The following is a 20070-nucleotide window of genomic DNA, read 5'->3' as shown; positions in this document are numbered from 1 at the left end:
GGCATTTATTTTCATTCCACATTTTCAATTTAGAATGCATTTCCTTTTTCAAAATGTTGGAAATTTAGTTAATCTTATTGTAGGCCTATTGCTAATTAACTTGTCTAGCAAGGGTTAAACATATTTAAAACTGATAGCTTATTGTGGTATTTTTGAATTTGAAGCATTGGTCACTCTATTGCCGCAACTAGTAAATTGTTCAGTATTTAGTCAAAACATTTAAAAACATTAATAACACAACATAAATGTTGGGACACTATGGTATTTAGGCACCATCATGATGCTACAGCTGCTCTTATTCTGCCTGGCGCTCTTCATCATCGTTTATTGGTAAGTTTCGGCTGGTCTGGAGCCCCATAATTGAACCATCATCGTTATAAACATTAAAAATTAATCACTTTCCATTTTAGGGTCTTGCCCACGGGCATTAGTTGGTATTTGGTCAAGAGGTTTCGGGTCAAAGTGCGGATCGGCCGCATTTCGCTGCCCTATTTGTCCCTGAAGAATGTGCACATCAGCAAGAGTGGATTCTCGGTGGTATGGATAACCTTCGAACTCTGGTTTCCATGCGATAAACACTCCCATTTTTACAGCAAATCGAGGAGGTGTGCCTGCGCAGCAGTTTCTTCACCACCGAGGTGACCAAGCTGCTCTCCATTTACATCCGCGACATTCGCATCAACAAAGACATTCACAGTCGACAGGATGACACCCAGGACACCTACGAGCTCCGGCGAACACAGACGTCGGAGGGCAAACCCTCGGAGGCGAAGGGTGTGCCAGACTTCCGGGAAACTAAGGTGCCGGCGAGCATTATCACCTTTGCCCAGTTCATGGCAGTGCACGTGAACAACATTTCAGTGGTGCTGATGAACAATGACTTTGATCCGGGATGGTTTATCCATGCCACGGCAAAGGAGCTTCATTTGGACGGGAGTATCGTGCAGAATGCTCGTGTGCTGTTGGTCAATGCAGCGCTGAGCGAAGCCCAAGCCAAGATGCTGAGGCACTGCAGCTCTCGACGTCAATCGCTGGAGAATCTGAACAAGATTCGGCCTTGCCTGGGGGAGGTCAGCTTCGACATGACCCTGGATGCATCGCTTTTTGCCCAAGGCCCTCTGTCTATGGATGTAGGTGACATACTTGCGTCTGCAAGGCATATTTTTCATTAATATCCGTTTGCAGACCCTTAGTCTGGTGATCAACAATGCCAAATCCGTCATCCACGGCGGACTGTACGAGTTCCTTAGTGAGGCCAAGCGAAGGACATCGACCGGTCAGCAATCGCGACGCTCCACACAAGCCCTAGCGCCCTCGAAGAGGTCCTACGACAATGACAACTACGAGAAGCTGGCGCCCATTATACCAAAGAACTTTAACTTTAGCATTAAGGCAGCCACATTTTCGGCCGTCAAAGAAAACTCACAAAACGATTTTAGTGCCAAACTGCAGTCGTTTCAAGTAGGTTAATACCACCACTATGATTTAATCGATAATACTTATTGGTTTCTACATAGATCTCGGGAAAGTTTAACTCGAAAGTCACAGATGAAAAGACGTTGTTACCATCAATGCTTGCGAAATTGGGCTTTCATCATTTAGACATTGACACCAAATATGAAAAGCTTCTCTTTGTGGAACAATTTACCATAGACTCTGTGGTAAGTAAAGACATTATGGTCCAATTAATTTATGAAATTCTATAATACTATACCTTTCAGCTGGAAAAAGACATATTCAATTTGTATGTGAAACTGAAGACATTCCAAATCATATATAATCACAGTGAGATCTACGACTTTGTCAACAACAATTTTCTGGCCCGCCAGCGATCGAGCCCGCTGTTAATACAAAAGCAGAAGTCCCTGCCGGATCACTTGGATCTGGACACAGCTGTGCAGAGTAATCTTCGGGCGAATCAGCGACGGGAGGGCGGCGTTCTCGAGTGGATTATGCAGAGAATTGTTGTTAAAGGCTGCGCAGAACTGTTTAATGTCTCACTTCTTATGAAACTGGAAGATGAGCATATTGCCATGAGTGTGAGTCACACGAGATTCCTGTTGGAACAGATCGAGGAAAAACGAAGTAATCTCTATGAAAACAAGTTCCTCAATTTGTTGTTGAATCAGCGACAATGGAGTATGGAACTCATGGTGGAAACTCTGTGGTCAAATCTCGGCAACTCCATTAACGACACCAACAACCTCAAGAAGACTCATTCCCCTGGCTCACCGTTTTTCCTCGGAGTGAGCTTGGTCAAGCTCTGTTCCTATGCAAACACCACTAAATTGGACATATCAGTGCACACTTTCCGCACGGAATACAGCATGCAGCTGGCGGAATTTGTGGTCAAGTCAATGGAGTGCCTTCGGCAGTACCGGGGAATAAAACCAAAGAGTATGTCGGGACAATCTCAGACTAGACCGAATGCAGGCCTTACATTGTCCGTGCCGCCAGCACCGCCATCTACCTCACTGCGCGTGTCTGTTAAGATCAAGGATATTACGGCTTATTTTGTCAATCATCACAATGTTTATTCGCTGCTCAGTTTCTCAGAGCTGAATTTATCGCGGTCTCAAAGCCTAACCACCCTAAAGCTTGAAGAGTTTCAAATGGCCATAATGCGCTCAATGACGGCTTCTTCGCTTTGCCTCACCGACTTCTCGGACGTTTTTGCCACTTGCAAAATGATACGACTGGAACATGAGCAAGTTGAGGGGACACTGGGCAAGTTGTCCATTTACATACCCGGCAACATGGAGGCCACGTGGAACTCTAATTTGCACATGCACCTGTTAACCTTAGTGCGCGATATGCAAGACTTGAAGACCGAGCTGGCTATTCCTGCTTCGTCTGTTAAGAAAACCACTCCTAAAGGAGGACTCATAGTGGAGTTGTCTGCAGAACGTAGCACCATCTTCGAAATAAAGTTTTCTGATCGCCACTCAATTCAGATCTTTGTGGAGAGCCTCTTCTTCAGCCAAAAGGAACGGTGCATCATTTATGCGGAGAATGTGTTCGTCAAGATCGATAATCAGCATATATTTACTGTGAAAGAGCTGGATCTACAATCAGTTCCACGTCTCGAGGTGCTCACCCAAGAAAGACAAAACTTTCCTGGTTTTCAGCTGGCCTCCAACAAAGTGTGGGTCACCACAATTGGGTCCTTCAAAGCCATTTTCCCGTATGACCACGACTTTTATAACGCGGTCAACGGAGAGTGCACATCCCACTTCAAATGGCTAAAAATGGTTCACAACTACAAGAAGAAACCCTTTACTGTTGACTCACCACTACCCTGTGATTTGGTTATTAAAATTAAGGAGTTTCTGCTGGAAATTAGCGACGATCCCTTTGAGGTAAAACTTCGTGATAACTATGTTCTTCTAGTGGATGAATACTTGGAGAGCTTAAAGCGCAAAGCGCTCTTTGACAAGAAGATAGGCGAACTCCGCTCAGAACGTCTGTTACTGCCATCTGGAACTATCGAGAGTCTCTATGCGAACCTGGTAAAGAAGAACTCAGAGATCTACATTCAGCGATCAAAGAAGATACGAGAAAGTGGCCCAGTACGTACCCGACTGCTGGCGTGGATCATGACGGACGTGAATATAATGGCAATGGCGGACACCTCCATCCACGGGTACGATAATGTGACGCGTATTATGCGCGAGATTGATCACGAGAGTCCTTGGCCGGAGGAGGGTCTGGAGTTCTCTACACTTTGGTGCCGCGGTGTCAACATCAGCTGCACTGAATGGAAGTTTATGCTGAGGTGGGTGGATTATTATGGATATGGATTTAATATTTATAAACATTTCATTACATTTTCAGGGATTTCCCGCAGCCAATGTTCTGCGTAAAAAGCATGCGACTGTACGGAAACCTTTGTGGAGCCGAGCAAATGGGCTCCAAGCGAGCCAAACGCGATGTGTTCATCGACGTGGGCGAACCCTTTGGTACTGATGTGATTCAGCGCAGCATGCCCTCGCTAAAATTCTACCATGATTTTGATTGCGAACTGGAGAGCTGTAGCTACGCTTTTGGAGCGTGCTGGGAACCCGTAATGGCCCAGTGCAATCTAAGTTTTGAGAAGATATCGGCTCCCTCAAAAGATCCCTCACCGCCTTTGCCATTTTGGGATAAGCTGCGATTGCTTTTACACGGTCGGTTGACTTTGATAGCCAAGCAATTTACAATACTTCTGCACGCCTCGCTCGATCCGTATAACACGACGGAGGAAATGGAGTTGACCTGGAACAATTGCGGGATTGTGCTGACAAATGCCAAGATTATGTTTAAAGGAGAACTTAATGTAAGCATAATGCTTATTATTTTAAAGTTTATTGTACCAATTAAAATATGCTTTTCCTTTAGGTCACTGTACGAACTGCGTCCCGCTACGATGATTGTCGCTTGCTCCATTTTCCCAATCTTAAGTTGACGATTAAGCTGAAATGGGTGTGCTTGGCTAATCCCAACGACCACCATGCTGTGATGCCCTGTGCCCCAGACAAGCTGCCAGAGTACTCCAGTAATCAAGTCCACGACTCCTTCCGCGCCTTCCGCTCACTTAATCTCAACATTTGGGTATCATTCGAGACTAAGCCTAAGGCGGGTGAAGATTTGGAAGTCGACATACCCAGCCTGGTGCTATACGGCAGCACGTTGCGATGGTTTGAGAGTCTGCAACTTATTCTATCAGGTGTGACGCGGCCCACGCGTCGAGGTCCGGTCTTTAACAATGTGAGACCGCGAAAGAAGCCCCTTAGTCGGCACTACAAGAAAGCGAACCTGCAGATGTGCTTACATAAGTTTCAAGTGCTTTACTGGATGTCCCACGCCCTCCAAAAGGGATTCCAGTTAAACGGTCGGCGAGTGTCTTTCAGTTCTGAGCACTCGCTAACCCTGAATCCCATTGACGATGGGCTCATCCATCGGCCACGAGCGGATTGGTCAACGATCTACATGAACTGCGAGCTCAACGACGCAGAGATCTGGCTTAAGAGCATTCTCACCGAGAAGATGGACAGCAGCTCTGAGAACTTGGCCAGTGCAGCAGATGCCTTCAAAATCGTGAGATTCTACTTCCTAAGTGTGGCCAAGGTTTCCTATGGACGCGAGGCACTGATACCCACAACGGCTACAAGCACGGAAGAGGATGTCAAAGCGCAGTCCACAACGCCTACGCATAAGTTGGTAGTCTATGACCTCAAAGGTGCCTGGACAAAGAGCAATCGAGATGTGGCTTTTGCTCTTTTTGATTCGTTCATGAAGTCACAGAAACTGAAAAACAATTTGTCCACGGAGGCGGTAAAGAGCTATCGCAAGGAAGGCCCCAACTCTGCTGTTTTGAAACATAAGCGAAGTGACAGCACCATTACCTTGTCTAGCACCAACAGCGAGGTTTTGCCAAGTGAGTTGCGTTAGGATAACTTTTAAGTTTTCTGTTTTAAAAACCTTTTTTCTAGTTTCCAACCCAAATGCATCGCTGAAAAAAGCACCCGCTCAGATTCATGCCACAGCCATGCTGCAGCAGCTCATCGCAGAGGCGGACCACAAATTCAATGTGTATAGTGATGATCATAGCACTCAGTCCAGGGAACTGCAGCTTCAGGGCTTGCAGGCATGTTCCGCCCAGGATATAATCCACGAGAACTGGTCCATCAGTCTGGTGAACTCGCAAGTACTGCTTAAGGGCTGTGAGACGTCTGGCTATGTAATTATCAGTGCTGCCAAGGCTGAAATTTTGCAGCGGGAACATCGTCCAGTTTGGCGCGAGCGCTCGTTGATCTCGAAAACCACTTGGAAGGGATTGTTGGAGTGCATGCAGTACTATGCAACAGTTAGCGCGGGCGATAATAATTCCCTGTTGGAGAAGGAGATCATGTGGCTGACGGTGGACAACATTCAGGACAAGGACGAGACTGTGATCAATAACCTGCCGGACATATCACATTTGGTGGGCAGTGGGCGCAGTGTGGGCGGTGTAGTTTCAGAGACGGTTGGAGCTTTTTTGAGCGACAATTCAGGTGGGGCACAACCCGTCCAGTTGCAGCGCATTGTGTCCAAGTGTAAGTGCGAGTTCTTTTATGTGAGCTACGGCGATGCCATCGATCCAAATAGCATTACGGAGGTGCCGCCACCTCCTTCAGAGGAATTGCTATCGCCATGGGAAAAACAAGACGATCCCGTAGATGCCTTCACACTTATGCATCACGACCTGGATGTATGCACCAACTCGCTGCAGTACGCCATGATCCTGGATATTGTCAACAATCTATTGCTCTACGTCGAACCACAGCGAAAGCAGGCGGCAGAGAAGCTCACAAGGATGCGCTTCCAGCTTCAGCTGCACTCGACGGAGGATCAAAAGCGACCCATCCAGCAGAAACAGACGGTAATCCGGAGTCTACTGATGAAGATTCGTTCGCTGGAAAAGGATACACACATGATCAGCAAAGAGCGGATTGAAGATGGCGACTCACTGGAGCTGCGTCAAGAGTACGACCACGTCCAGCAGATGATACGGGAGAGCAAGGAGGAGCTGAACACGTTTAGCGAGGACCTGGACATGATGTTGCTATGCTATAAGGAAACACAGTTATCACAGCTCAGCAAGATATCGAACGTGCGCTCCGACGAGTCGGTGACGATGGTGCGGACCAATGAGATCTGCTTCAAGCGTGCCCAGTGGCGGCTTACTGAAACGGATGGACAGATTGGCATAGCGGATCTGGTACTTAGTGCTTTTCTATACACCAAGAAGTCAAAGAGTGACGATTCGGTGGAGCATCTGCTGGAGCTGGGCAACATACGCATGGAGAATCTTCTGCCACGAGAAATCTATCGCGATGTTTTGCTGGCCACTGAAATCCAGAAAGACATGCCCGTTGACACCCACAAGCGGGTGCTACGTATTTTCTGCCGTGAAAAAGCTCCAGTGGGCGGCATATCCGTGAAGGAGCATTTCGAGATTAATGTGGCTCCGATTACAATTGCCATTACGAAAAAATTTTACAGCACCATGCTGAAGTTCTGTTTCCCGGACCGCGATGCCTCCGAAACGGAGGTTAGTGACGAGCTGGATGACAACGCCTCAACGAGTTCGGCGTCCACAACGAATTTACAGGCCAAGTCATCGACATCTTCGTCGACCAAACGCTCGGGCAAGGGAAAGAAAGGTGCTAAAGACTCGGAGTTCTATGTAAAGATCGAAAAAGATGACGTGGAGAAGATGAAGGAGCGCGCTGAGAAAAACAAGCTGTTTATCTACATCAAGATTCCCGAAGTGCCTGTGCGCGTCAGCTACAAGGGTAACAAGGAGAAGAATCTAGAGGACATCACAGACTACTCACTAGTCATACCAACGCTGGAGTATCACAATGTTACATGGACCTGGCTGGATTTGCTTCTGGCCATGAAGTCGGTGAGCCGGCGGGTGATATTCTCGCAGGCCATCAAACAGAAGTTACATATCCATCAGCGCCAACCGATTTTGTCCGCAGGCGAACGAGCGACCCCGCAAGAAGCAGAGGATAAGGCTGTGATGTTGTTCGGAAATCGCTTATTGGTAAGTTTACTCAATCCCGAAGATAATGAAGAAGTATAACTCAATGATTTGTGTATTTGCAGAATGAAAACCGTACCCAGAAAAGGGGTGTGTTCAAGTTTGCCTCGAGCGGAAAAAGATCTGGAAATGATTGAAATGTTTGTGCTCTTTCAACGATATTTGTATGCTTTATTTATTAATTACTGTACGTTCAAAGGATGTACGAAAATATGTGCAACTTGCGGTACTGACCAGGACTTAGCACTGCTTATCTAAAACGCCGTAATCAACTAACAATAATGTCGAGTGCGTCTTGGCCCGTTTAACAATACATTATACAATACAATCACACACACTCTCAAGTATTACGCTATGTAACTCTCTAAATATAGCTATTTATGTATGTATGTTTGTTGTTAGCAATAAAGAGGGAGTAGGCGTAGTTAATTTTTACACACCAGTGATATTTGTAAACTTTAAAACACTTAAACTAAAGCGGCATTATATCAGTATCAATCCTACTTGTTCTGTTGCTTCAGAGGTGGCTGGGGGATTGAAATAAATTAGAATCGGAATAGATTTGTACATATGTGACCACTTACCAGCACAAAGACTCGTTTGGGCAGTGCACGCTGCACCAACTCATCGAGCAAGGCATTCTGGCTGTCTTTCTTCTGCGGATCGGCCTTGGTATTGTACTCCAGACTCAGCACTGGTAACTCTTGCCAGCCCACTTGCAGTGGATACAGGTTGTAGACCAGTTCCTTTTCCTCGTAGGCCATTATGGATATGTCCAGCTGGAACGATAAACGCGTTAATTTGGGAAAGACAAAAGGAGTTATCATAAACAAGACCAACCTGCTTGTGACCCGAGCATATGAAGTTATCCGTCTTGCTGATACTGAGGTTGGCTATCAGGTGAAGCACATGCGTCGTGGGATTCTTCAGCACCACCTTAAAGGCCATGGGCATTTTCACGAACATCTTCTCCTCGATGGTGCAGTAGATATTCAGCGGTGGCTCTGCAATGTCTAAGCCACGGATCACAAACTTGGATTCGTTCTCCTCCTTGCCATTGACCCGTCGCCAGCGAATGCAGAACACTCCAAAGGTGGGCACTGTAGTGGGATTACCCTCCAACGTGTAGATACCCTTGATAAAGCCGCGGCAGTGTCCCGTGCCCTGGACAGCTTCCAAAGCCTTGTTGTATATGAGCCTAGTGGTTTTGATTCCCTCTTGGGTATTTATTGCTTCCTCAGCCACATTGACATCATCCGACTGCATCGAGTTGCTCATCACCCCAGCATTGGCCACCTGCAGTGCATTGGACACAGCCGAATTGCTGTTTATGATGGTCATGGTGGTGGGTATCTTGGTCACCAGACTCTTGCTCATATAGGCACTTATTCCGGCTGGCGGTGTGGAAGCTTGGGGCTCCTCTGGGGCGGGTTTAAGTGCGGGCCTGATAAACTTACTAGCTACCGCCTTGCCCTCCAATTTGCCGCGGTGATCGAGATCTCGGGCAGTCGTCCAGTCACGCAGAGTGGCATTCGTCCGGAGGACTATCACGCTTTCCAGTTGCTCACCGGCGCTGTACTTGTTGGTGTATTTCTTTTGCTTAAAGCTGTAGTTTGATTGCACTAGGTTGTGATCCTGCAAGATAACGATATTTGGCAATGACCTTATGACCTTATTGTATTTTAAATATTCTAAAGTACGCTTACACATATAAAGAAGCTGTCTAGTATCTCCACATCGTCCACGGCCACCACTTCGGTGTTGGCTCTGAGCAAAAAGTTCTCGCCACGATACACCTGGTTCAACGGCTTCCTATCCATCGTGTAGAAGCGTGCGGTGAACTTAAAGTCGCCATAGCATCGCACAGTGAGCGTATCCTCTCGTGACTTTCTCAATCGCGTCTCATCCAGATACTCGATCTGCACCGGCGAAATGGCAGCCACGCTCTGGACCACACTCTTCACCTCGTGATCGGGCGTAGATTCCGAGCTGTTCGGAGCTGTGCTCACCCGGGCATTGGTGCCAACTCCTCCTGGTCCGCGATCAACATCCAAAGTGTAGCTTAACCTCTGTTGCAGCTTGATCTCCGCCTCAGTCAGACTGAAGATATAGAAGGTGGCCGTGTTGCTCCCGTGGGCGGACAGCTCGCCCACGTCTATTTGGATCTGGGAGTGCAGCTTTTGGCGTCCCGGTGAGATGTCCGTGGTGAGGAATACTTGAAGTATAAAAAAAAAAAGTTAATTGAATATGAATATCATATATTTTATATATATCTTATCTTATAGTCGGAACTCCCAACACAATGAGAGTAAATGTGTTCCCACCGTTCGTTATCCATTTCCCAAACCCAAAGCAAACGGCATCGAGTGGGAACAGTTCTCTCTACTTCCTCGTAGTAGCCCCCATACCACACCAAGTTCATTGCCGTGTGTAAACATCGAAGAACAGGTGTTTTTGTAAGTGGTTTCTCGTTGAGAAAGGTCAGTATTGCTCAGCTCTATAAATGATTCTGCTATGCATTTCGTCGTTCTAGTCACCCGAAGTTCACATTACAGACGAGTCGATATCGAGATGCAAGGTATGCTGCTGCCGCTGATGTTTTGGATGACTTGGATTCCGGAGTATGCGGCAGAGGAGCTGCCATCGCTAAGCCGTAACCCACGTATTGTGGGTGGCCATCCGAGCGGTGTGTGGAACCAGCCGCACGTGGTTAACATCCGGCGACGTGGGAACTTCGAGTGCGGCGGTTCCCTGGTCACTCCACACTGCGTCTTGACCGCCGCCCACTGCCTTAAAGATGGCAAGCCATCGGATTTTGTGGTTCGTGGCGGGGTTACCTTTCTGAGTGATATGCGTAACTCTCGCTATGTGAGGAAAATACTGCTGCCATCGGCCTACAGCCGCACCACATTGGACTACGACGTGGCTCTCCTGCAGCTTCAGCAACCGTTTCAAGCCTCCATTGCCAAGCCCATCTCCTTGGCCGTGCGGTCTCCGCGCTCCGGATCTTTTGTCCGGGTATCCGGCTGGGGATTAACCGACTCGAGCTCCACGTCGCTGCCCAATCAGCTGCACAGTGTCCATGTGCAAGTGATGCCGCAACGGGAGTGTCGGGATTTGTATCGTGGCTACCGGAACATCACGGCCAGCATGTTCTGTGCCTCCGTGCCGGGCTTAAAGGATGCATGTGCCGCGGACTCGGGCGGTCCAGTGGTCAATTCACATGGGTTCCTTGTGGGCGTCGTGTCGTGGGGCAGGGCAAATCGGTGTGCCGCCAGAGATAGTCCCGGAGTATACTCCGATGTGAGCTACCTGTCCGACTGGATAGCGGATAATATGCACAGCTACTGCTAGCTCCGCCTAGATTCATCGCTGTATTAATCAGTATTAGATTAGTTAACCCTGATCGTTGACGTCACCTGGAGCTGGAATGCCATTGAAGTGGCAATGCCTGCCATTGTGACCCGTGCTGTGCTGTTTGCTCAGGTGATTTGTCGATGTTTTGCCGAATATCCGGCCATAAAAGCCGGGGCAAGGTCATAACCACAACAGTTCACAGCGAGATGCTTTGGCGCTGGGAGTATCTTATTCTGGGCATGCTGCTCTTGGCCGAGCTCACCCAACTGGGTGAAGCCGTGGCAACCAACAAGCAAAGGAGAAACAGGAGACTGAGAAAAGCCAACGGAGCAAAGAAGTTGGCGGGCAGAAAAAACGGAACCGGAAACAGAAGCAATCGCAACCAAGCTGCTGGGAGGAAACTCAACGCGAAGGGGGTTAACCAAAACAAAAAGGCCGCCACATCGTCCAAGATTCAGTCCAGGATTGTGGGTGGCACCAGCACCACCATTTCCACCACGCCCTACATTGTCCAGTTGCGTCGAGGCTCGAATCTGTGCGGTGGTTCTATCGTCGAAAAACAATGGATTCTAACTGCCGCCCATTGTGTCAAGGGATACAGTGCCTCCGACTTCACGGTGCGCGCTGGAACCACCACTTTGGATGGCAGTGATGGCGTCACTCGCGCCGTGACTTCCATTCACGTGGCGCCCAAATTCACCACGAAGAAAATGAACATGGATGCCGCTTTGCTCAAGCTGAACCAAACCCTGACGGGCACAAATATCGCAACCATTTCCATGGGCAGCTATCGACCCAAGGCCGGTGCAAGGGTACGCATTGCAGGATGGGGTGTGACCAAGGAAGGTGGCACCACGGCATCCAAGACGCTGCAGACCGCACAGGTAAGGGTGGTCAGGCAGCAGAAGTGCCGGAAGGAGTACCGCGGTCAGGCTACCATCACCAAGTACATGCTCTGTGCCCGCGCTGCCGGCAAGGATTCGTGCAGCGGAGATTCCGGCGGCCCAGTGACCAGGAACAACACGCTCCTGGGCATCGTGTCCTTTGGTTATGGTTGCGCCAGAGCCGGCTATCCAGGCGTTTACACAGCCGTGTCTGCGATCCGCCAGTGGGCTACAAAAGTCATGGCCAACAATTGAGGATCGCAAGCTAAAGCGATACAAGTTTCGAACTAACCTAGATCTTAAGGTCGTTGAAAGCTAGTTGCCACTTAATAAATGTTTGTTAATTAAACACGATCTTTCATTACTTTTTGCAATATGGTATTTAAAAATAGATTATATAACCGAGGAAGGCCCACCTGATCAACAGATATATCTTGACATAGGAAACGTTAGCCTCGCTTATAAATTCATATATTTAACCAATAGAAAGATATGAAGACATTGGAAATAAACACTCTGATGTCAATAAGTGGGTTTTGCAGAATAGATAAACAGCTTCCTTATATAAATGCAATGCAAACAGTTGAACTCTCTATCTAAAAATTGTTATTAATAATAATTGGCTCATAAATATCAGATCTCCATGATTAAAAACACCTTAAGACAGATGTCGAAAATATTTGTACATTTATAAGGTAAACATTATTCTGAATATGCTGTTTATGAAAACCATAGGATTCTTTAATAAACACTAGAGATCACCCTCGACTATCAGATACCCGTTACTCAGCTTTATAGTTTCTGAGATCGAGGCGTTCAAATACAAATCTTGAGTGTGAGCGTTTCCGTTTTAATATCTTTGATTGCGAGTTAATTAAACTTCCCAGCAAAGATGTTTGATTGAACAATTGTGCAAATGTTAAAGTCTTGTTCCGCCCGGATTTACATAATAAATAATCAAGTTTCAGCTCCATAACGGAATAGTTGGATAACCACAATGATTGCCCGGTGTCTGACTTCGCTGTTCCTTGTTCAGATTTTGGGTTTCCCTACAGCTTCGGACGCACATCCCGACAGCGTGGAGATACAGCCCCGCATCATTGGTGGTCATGTGTCCAGCATCAAGCAGGAGAAGTATCTCGTACAGGTCACCACATCCGAGGAGCTGTGTGGCGGATCACTGGTTAAGCCCCGTTGGGTTATCACTGCGGCTCATTGTGTTTACAATAAGAACAAAGATGACTTCAAGATCTATGGTGGTGCCTCCAATCAGGCTGGTCCATATGCCGTCATTCGCACTGTGGACTACATGGCGGTTCGTCCGGATTTCAATAGCAAAACCCTCAATATGGATGTGGCTGCCTTGCGCTTGAGTTCTGATATGACCGGCGCTAACATAGAGACCATATCGTTGGCATCACAATCCGTTCCAGCTCGCGTTTTGGTCAAGGTCTCGGGTTGGGGTTACCTAACTGCCGATGCGACAAAGACTGCCGAGCGGGTGCACAGTGTCCTGGTGCCCATGTGGTCACGCGCCTCCTGCGTCTCTGCATTCAAAGGGATCCATCGCATTACCCGCTCCATGGTTTGCGCCGCCAAGCCGTACAAGAAGGATTCCTGTGATGGCGACTCGGGCGGACCTTTGGTGTATCGCGGCCAGCTGGCGGGGATCGTATCCTTTGGGTATGGATGTGCCTCCGCTTTGCCTGGCGTTTACACCAGTGTGCCTGTGATCCGGGATTGGTTTCTGCGCGTCGTGGAAGAGCATTCCTGAGTGTAATCTTAAGTCTTAGCTTTAAGGGTCAATAAATAGTTCAAGTTTATCTGAAGCCAATTAACTGGGGAATGCGGGAAGTAATAATATAAATATAAACTTGCTTCCAGGCTTACACTTTCGTAGACCATGTTAAGACTTCTTATTGGACTAGCACTGCTCTATCAACTGGAGAGCAGCACCCTCTTCACTCTTCGTCAGGGTAAAATCTTCGGAGGAGAGTCAGCGTCGGTGGTAGACCATTCCTTCCTGGTGAATCTTCGACGCGGTGGCAAGTTCCGTTGCGGTGGCGTCATAATCTCGCCCAGCTGTGTTCTCACAGCGGCTCATTGCCTGGAGGGACGACATCAACAGCTCCGGGATTTGACCGTACATGCCCAACAGCAGTGCCTTGGCGATGAGACGCCGCCAGAGCATGTGCGTTCGGCCTGGTATGTCGGTGTAGCACCAAACTACTGCCATCAACGCGGATTGGACTCCGATGTGGCGGTGATCCGATTGAGTCGTCCCTTTGACATCGCCGGCAATGCGAGTCTGGTGAAGATCGACTTCAATGACCTGCCACCGCATTCCAATCTCACGGTTCTCGGTTGGGGAGCGATCAACGAGCAGGGTCACAATTGGAACCAGTGCTTGCAGGTGGCCAATGTTAGGCTCATCTCGCAGAGGGAGTGCATCCAATCGATGGGATCAGGACAGCAGAAAGTGACGACCAACATGTTTTGTGCACTAGGTGAAAACGCGAGGGATGCCTGTCAAGGCGACTCCGGCGGACCTACAATCCACGCTGGTCACTCCGTGGGCATAGTATCCTGGGGCTACGGATGTGGCAGGGGCTATCCAGGCGTCTACACCCGCCTCAGCAGTCCAGCGATTACGTACTGGCTGAAGAGCTTCATCGAGCGACATTGCTAAAGATCAAGCAATCATTTGGTTTAACCTTTAACCCAATAAATAGTTAATAAGGCAGTTATTCCATGCAGCGGTATTGCAATTGAGAGCTCTTTCCGAATGCCAAATAATAGTCTCATTAGTCCAATTTCCGGAGCAGGTGCGAGCCAATAACAGCATCATTATCACTTTGCATACTAGAGAGCACTATACACAGTAGCTGTCAGTCTGGACACGCCATGGTTGGCCTGTGGTTGCTCTGGTGGCTCTGCCTTTTGGCACTCGTATTTCCCAGCTCATCCAGCCAGACGCGCATTGTGGGCGGCAAGGAGACAACTATTTCGGAGGTTCCGTACCTGGTTTACCTGCGGCAGAGTGGTAACTTTATCTGCGGTGGATCCCTAATCTCCACCAGAGTAGTCCTAAGTGCAGCGCATTGTGTTTATGGCTCCCAACCGGATGACTACACGATCCACGCCGGCGCCAGTCGTTTGGACGAAGACGCTCCAGTGGTTCGCAATGTTGCTATGTTCCACACATCGCCCAGCTACTCTGCCACCAACTTTGACATGGACGTTGCTTTGTTGGCGCTGCAGGAGGCCGTTTTCCTAATCCCCGGTCAAGTCACCACCATAAGTCCTTGTCGCAATCCGCCGGAGGGTAATTCGTATGCCAGGATCAGTGGTTGGGGAGTGACCCGCGAGAACAACCGGCAGCCTGCCGAGCAGGTCCGCACTGCCATGGTGCGCGTGCTTCCAGGAGCGGAATGTAAGCTCTCATATTCCGGATATGGCCAATTAAGCGATTCTATGCTATGTGCTGCTGTGCGCGGTATTCGCGATTCCTGCTCCGGAGATTCCGGAGGTCCTTTGGTCTACCGCGGTCAGGTTTGTGGCATTGTCTCGTGGGGATTCGGCTGCGCCAGACCTGCTTTTCCAGGTGTTTACACCAATGTGGCTAGCGGAAGGGTGCATGACTTTATAGAACAAACTCTACGCAGGATTGGCAACTAGAATTGTTATGGAATGTGCTTGTTGAGTTGGAATTTGTATTAATCATCTAATTACATTTTGATCCGACTGTTTTGAATCTTATTATTTCGAAAACTATTAGACCTTGACAAATGGTTTCCTTATTAATTTGGGTTTCATGATCGGAAATGGGCTAAAAGCAATACTATTGAAATGAAACTAGAATGGCACGAGGATCTTTTAAAAATACAGTTTAATCGACAATTATTCAATCAACTAATTTGTGGGATTGAATGAACGGCAGAAGGTCGGTAAAAGCGCCTAGATCACCCACATAAAGCCCCATTGCACAGCACTTTTTGTTGGGCTTCAATTTCTCATGGCAAATACGCTGATGGAATCCGGCGATAAGCCACACAAAATGGTTTATTAAAATAATTATTATTTGCGCAATAAAATAATATGTGTGCTGTGTAATGATTGTTTCCTAGGAGGCATATAAATCGGAGCACACAGCCGCGCGATTCGACTCGGAACAGCGACTCGCAGCTGGCCAGCGATTTGGAAACTCGGTTGGTAGTTACAGCTACCGGATACGGCAAATATCGTGGGATGGAGTGAGCTGATGGCGACGCTATGGCTCGTGCTCCACCTGATCCCACTTTGCTGGGCGGCCAGCAACGAGGCAAACAGTCGGATTGTGGGCGGTGTACCGGTGGATATTGCCAGTGTGCCGTACTTAGTGAACCTGCGCATCGGTGGACGCTTCATATGCGGCGGTTCATTGGTTACCCCCCAGCATGTTGTCACCGCTGCTCATTGTGTCAAGGGAGTTGGCGCTTCTCGTATGTTAGTCGTCGCCGGGGCAACGAGTCTTACGGAGACGGGTGTAAGAATTGGTGTGGATAAGGTTTTTACCCCAAAGGCCTACAACACCCGCACCCTTGCAATGGATGTGGCTGTTTTGAAACTAAAAGCTCCCATCAGCGGTCCCAAAGTGAGCACCATTGAGCTGTGCAATTCCAGCTTTAAGGCCGGTGATCTCATCAAGGTCTCCGGCTGGGGACAAATCACGGAGCGTAACAAGGCAGCTTCAATGCAGGTGCGCAGCGTGGATGTGGCGCTCATTCCACGTAAGACCTGCATGAGTCAGTATAAGCTGCGCGGAACCATCACAAACACCATGTTTTGCGCCTCAGTGCCGGGCGTCAAGGATGCCTGCGAAGGCGACTCCGGAGGACCGGCCGTCTATCAGGGTCAACTATGCGGAATTGTCTCGTGGGGCGTTGGATGCGCACGAAAAAGTTCACCGGGAGTCTACACGAATGTCAAGACTGTTAGGAGCTTTATCGACAAGGCTTTGGGCATGTGAAACCAACTAGTACAATTAACTTAATTCTAATGACTAGATTTCTCAATCAAATTGAAATTTAATATATTCCGCTAATATAAGTAGCATTACATTTTATCTCTTACTCACCACTGTTTCGGACACCCACGGGAATACTAATGTGCACGCCCACATTCTGCAGATAGACATTGTATGGATTGCTGACAGTGGTCACAACAGGATAGTACTCGTTGACCAGCATTTTTATAGCCACAACTTCCTTTTCCTCATTCGAACCGTTATCATGTCCATGGCCAAGGTTGGTTTGCGTGTTCAAATGAAAACTGGAATAGAGGACCGTGTTTAGTAGAGCATCAAATGCGCTGGTTGCATGCAATTGTCCGGAAATAAATCTCAGTTTCCGTTACCAATCGCTTTGACCTACGTGGGCGCAATGTAGCAAATGGGATTGATCGTCACGTTGTCATCGAGATCGCGGCTGCGCGTGTGATGTCGGAACAGCTGCCGTGAGTAGTTGGAGCTGCACGTGAGTAGGGCGGCTACCTGGTCAGTGCCCATGTGGGCCTCCAGCCGGACGATGCGCAGTTGAGTGTTCTCGTGGAACTGCTGTGCTTCGGTGCTGCAGAAAAGCTGGTAGTAGGAGCCGGGCTCCAATCTCATATTCTTTTCAAAGTTTTTGGGCTCCGATGGCTGATTCTCCAGTTGCTCCTCATCCGGCTGCTTTTGGCCACGTAGCTGCGTGAGGCTGGGAAAGCAGAAATACTTGAGTGCCTCCAGTTTGTAGCTGTTGTGGGGATTCCCCGCATCGGCAAGAATGACATGGAAGCCGCGAATCCTCAATGGAACATCCGTGAGCACACTAAGCAGAAGAACAAATAAGTAACTGCATATTTCTTATATTATAATGAAAACTAAACTTACCGCACTATCAGTTGCAACTGCAGCAAGTCGTCGTTGTTCAACTGAACCCGCTCAAATGTGGCACACATTTCCACTACATCGTTGACCTTATCTAAATCAATTTGAATGGGCGATTTCACGCTGGCCAGCGCAGTGGTCCACAACGTCTGCGCCTCGGGCGTTAACTGAGTTTTCGGCATGGGTGGCACGCCTTGAAACACCTGCCAAAGGTTCTCCAATATCAGAATTCGCTCCGACTGCTCGCCTTGATGACGCAAAGACAATGCTTCAACGCTGCATGCAATGTAGTCAGCTACAGAGCCCGAGAGCAACGAACAACGAAGTGTTTTAAGCAAAACATCAGTGAATATCGTGGACCACTTTTCTTGACGATAATCGGGCAGCATTAAGGAATACAAACTTGGGAAAGAAATGCAATTAATTTTTTTGCAACGGTACACATAAAACAATCTTACGTCAAAGCCTTGGCATGATCCCCGCTCTTCAGGTACTCCTCGGCCATGTCGACAGCTAGTTTCTTTCGAAACCTGAGGCACTTGTAAATTTTAAACTGGGCCATGGCCTGGCTGAGCAGAGCTATGATTCCGGCTGAATGGTTATAGCTGCGCTCCTGATCACATAACTGCATATTGGCTTGTTGCTCGGCCACCAAATCGCCCGTCTTTACCGCTCGGATTCCGAAAAACTCTGTGTACAGGGACAACGGATTCTGAATCGTTGTGGGTGTAGCTTCTGCAGAGGATTGAATCGCAGCATAGGCCTCCAGAGCTGCATCCCGTCGCTTCATCACATATTCAGCTGCTTTGTGGTAATAGATTCCAGGATGTTGCGTCTGTAGGGCGGGCAGTCCGTTCTTGATGGCCTCGCAAAACAGCTCAGCGAATACGGAATGTCTGCAATGAAATGTTTGTTAATTAGGATATCTAAAGGAGTGCTAAGGGTCGGCATTACTGAGTGCTTAACCAGGCGTGATGCTCAAAGGCCAGATCCTTGAAACCGACTCGAGACTTGTATTTCTCCACATGAATAATAAACTGGTTAATGGCATCCCTCGGAGTCTTTAGCTTAAACATGAGCCGACAGATCTTATAGTTCAAAAATCCTGCCAGAGTCTTAATCTCCAGGCAATTGCCGTCATTGATGCGTATCTCGTCCAGATTGGCATAGGCTTGGAAATAGTGCCTGCGAGGAAATACATATTATATAAATGCAAAAGAAAAGTCTTAAAAAGGACATACTTTTGTCCGGTGCTGAAATCTTGACGCATCTCCGCCACGAATCCCAATTTAAACTGGTGGCGGATCTTCAACGATGTGTGAGCCGCCGTTAGCTGATCCCGATGGTTGCGTATCCGTTTAGACATGAGGGCGTAATAGGACTGAGCCATATCCAAGAAGGCGGACTCCAGACGCAGGGCGTAGCCTGTGAGATGCTCTGTATGGGGGAGTATGAACAGCATCTTGCTGGTTATTCCACAAGCGTTTGTCAGACTGGCGGCTCGCTCTGCAGCCAGGAGATCTTCGCCAGGTGGAAGCGGTGCTGCTCTTTGCAGCAGCACCAGGCACAGCCGTGTATTTCTCTCTTGCAGGGCGTTTTTTAGGGCCTGCACAATTGCCGCACACTGCACCTGCTTCTCCGTCCACTGCAGATCATTCCACTCCATATCTTGGAACAGCACCACCACCGAGGGCAGGACGTGCAGGTGCTTCAGCATCCAGTTCCGCTTGAGTATGCCCTTTGGGTGGTACCACTCGTAGTTGGCCCGCTTGGGCTTGGCCACCGGAAACTCATAGTTGGGTGGTAGCAGCTTGTACTGCACGGCAGCCCGGTCGGCGGCCTTGCGCTGCAGACTGCCGCTGAACGCCTCCCAAACGGCCTTGTGCACCGACACCCGGGCCGTGTCCAGCCCACAGAAGCCAACCAGCGGCTGCGGAGTCACTAGCAGCTCCGACGGCAGGGCGGTGGTGTCCATCGTCATGGTTCCGGCCGCTCCTGCTCAGAATTGGATGAGATCGATCTCTTCGTCGCCAACTGCCACTCCTCTCCTGCGCTGCAATTGATGATCTTCTCCAGCTACGTCGTCTAGGTGTGACCGTCTCGCTTAAAGGCTATGTGACTCAGTGCGACCGTGCGATGCTCCTACAATAACGGTTACAAATAGCTAGATAACTAGCTTAATGTAAAAATACATACATGTAATGTATAAACTATTCATGTTCAAATGATTGTATTCATGATATCTTTGTGCAATTATTAACTTATATAAAATAAATCCTTACATAGGAAGAGGAATCATTATATTAGTATTAACAAGGCCTGTATTTTAAAAATGTTCAATAAACTCCATTTAT

General features: G+C 48.3%; 8 protein-coding genes across 8 annotated transcripts; 7 read left to right on the top strand and 1 right to left on the bottom strand.

Moving 5' to 3' along the window:
- Positions 1-158: 158 nt before the first annotated feature.
- On the top strand, positions 159-8068 carry LOC6532785 (protein KIAA0100). Its single transcript, XM_039373484.2, has 10 exons — positions 159-330; positions 411-537; positions 594-1130; positions 1186-1461; positions 1518-1661; positions 1722-3775; positions 3835-4315; positions 4378-5416; positions 5472-7573; positions 7636-8068. Exons 1-10 carry the CDS (start codon positions 278-280, stop codon positions 7705-7707), a joined length of 6885 nt encoding a protein of 2294 aa, XP_039229418.1. The 5' UTR covers positions 159-277; the 3' UTR covers positions 7708-8068.
- On the bottom strand, positions 7716-19827 carry LOC6532778 (trafficking protein particle complex subunit 11). The gene is made up of 10 exons (XM_002093484.4): positions 18958-19827; positions 18671-18901; positions 18175-18612; positions 17720-18118; positions 17223-17657; positions 16928-17121; positions 9277-9785; positions 8411-9205; positions 8155-8349; positions 7716-8097 (listed from the first exon to the last, which is right to left on the bottom strand). Exons 1-10 carry the CDS (start codon positions 19695-19697, stop codon positions 8071-8073), a joined length of 3963 nt encoding a protein of 1320 aa, XP_002093520.1. The 5' UTR covers positions 19698-19827; the 3' UTR covers positions 7716-8070.
- On the top strand, positions 9819-10936 carry LOC6532783 (trypsin alpha-3). The gene has a single exon (XM_015194117.3). It carries the CDS (start codon positions 10085-10087, stop codon positions 10922-10924), a length of 840 nt encoding a protein of 279 aa, XP_015049603.1. The 5' UTR covers positions 9819-10084; the 3' UTR covers positions 10925-10936.
- Positions 11059-12160, top strand: LOC26536349 (trypsin delta). The gene has a single exon (XM_015194116.3). It carries the CDS (start codon positions 11068-11070, stop codon positions 12064-12066), a length of 999 nt encoding a protein of 332 aa, XP_015049602.1. The 5' UTR covers positions 11059-11067; the 3' UTR covers positions 12067-12160.
- Positions 12336-13634, top strand: LOC6532782 (trypsin alpha-3). Its single transcript, XM_002093488.3, has one exon. The coding sequence runs from the start codon at positions 12809-12811 to the stop codon at positions 13583-13585; it is 777 nt and encodes a 258-aa protein (XP_002093524.1). The 5' UTR covers positions 12336-12808; the 3' UTR covers positions 13586-13634.
- On the top strand, positions 13687-14558 carry LOC6532781 (trypsin). The gene has a single exon (XM_002093487.3). It carries the CDS (start codon positions 13715-13717, stop codon positions 14498-14500), a length of 786 nt encoding a protein of 261 aa, XP_002093523.1. The 5' UTR covers positions 13687-13714; the 3' UTR covers positions 14501-14558.
- Positions 14627-15560, top strand: LOC6532780 (trypsin beta). Its single transcript, XM_002093486.4, has one exon. The coding sequence runs from the start codon at positions 14716-14718 to the stop codon at positions 15487-15489; it is 774 nt and encodes a 257-aa protein (XP_002093522.1). The 5' UTR covers positions 14627-14715; the 3' UTR covers positions 15490-15560.
- Positions 15554-16922, top strand: LOC6532779 (seminase). Its single transcript, XM_002093485.4, has one exon. The coding sequence runs from the start codon at positions 16073-16075 to the stop codon at positions 16817-16819; it is 747 nt and encodes a 248-aa protein (XP_002093521.1). The 5' UTR covers positions 15554-16072; the 3' UTR covers positions 16820-16922.
- Positions 19828-20070: the final 243 nt, after the last annotated feature.

This window comes from Drosophila yakuba, chromosome 3L, assembly GCF_016746365.2.
Source record: "Drosophila yakuba strain Tai18E2 chromosome 3L, Prin_Dyak_Tai18E2_2.1, whole genome shotgun sequence".
Classification (NCBI taxonomy): domain Eukaryota; kingdom Metazoa; phylum Arthropoda; class Insecta; order Diptera; family Drosophilidae; genus Drosophila; species Drosophila yakuba.
Note: the sequence above shows the minus strand (reverse complement) of the source record. Positions and strands in the feature narration are given on the sequence as shown.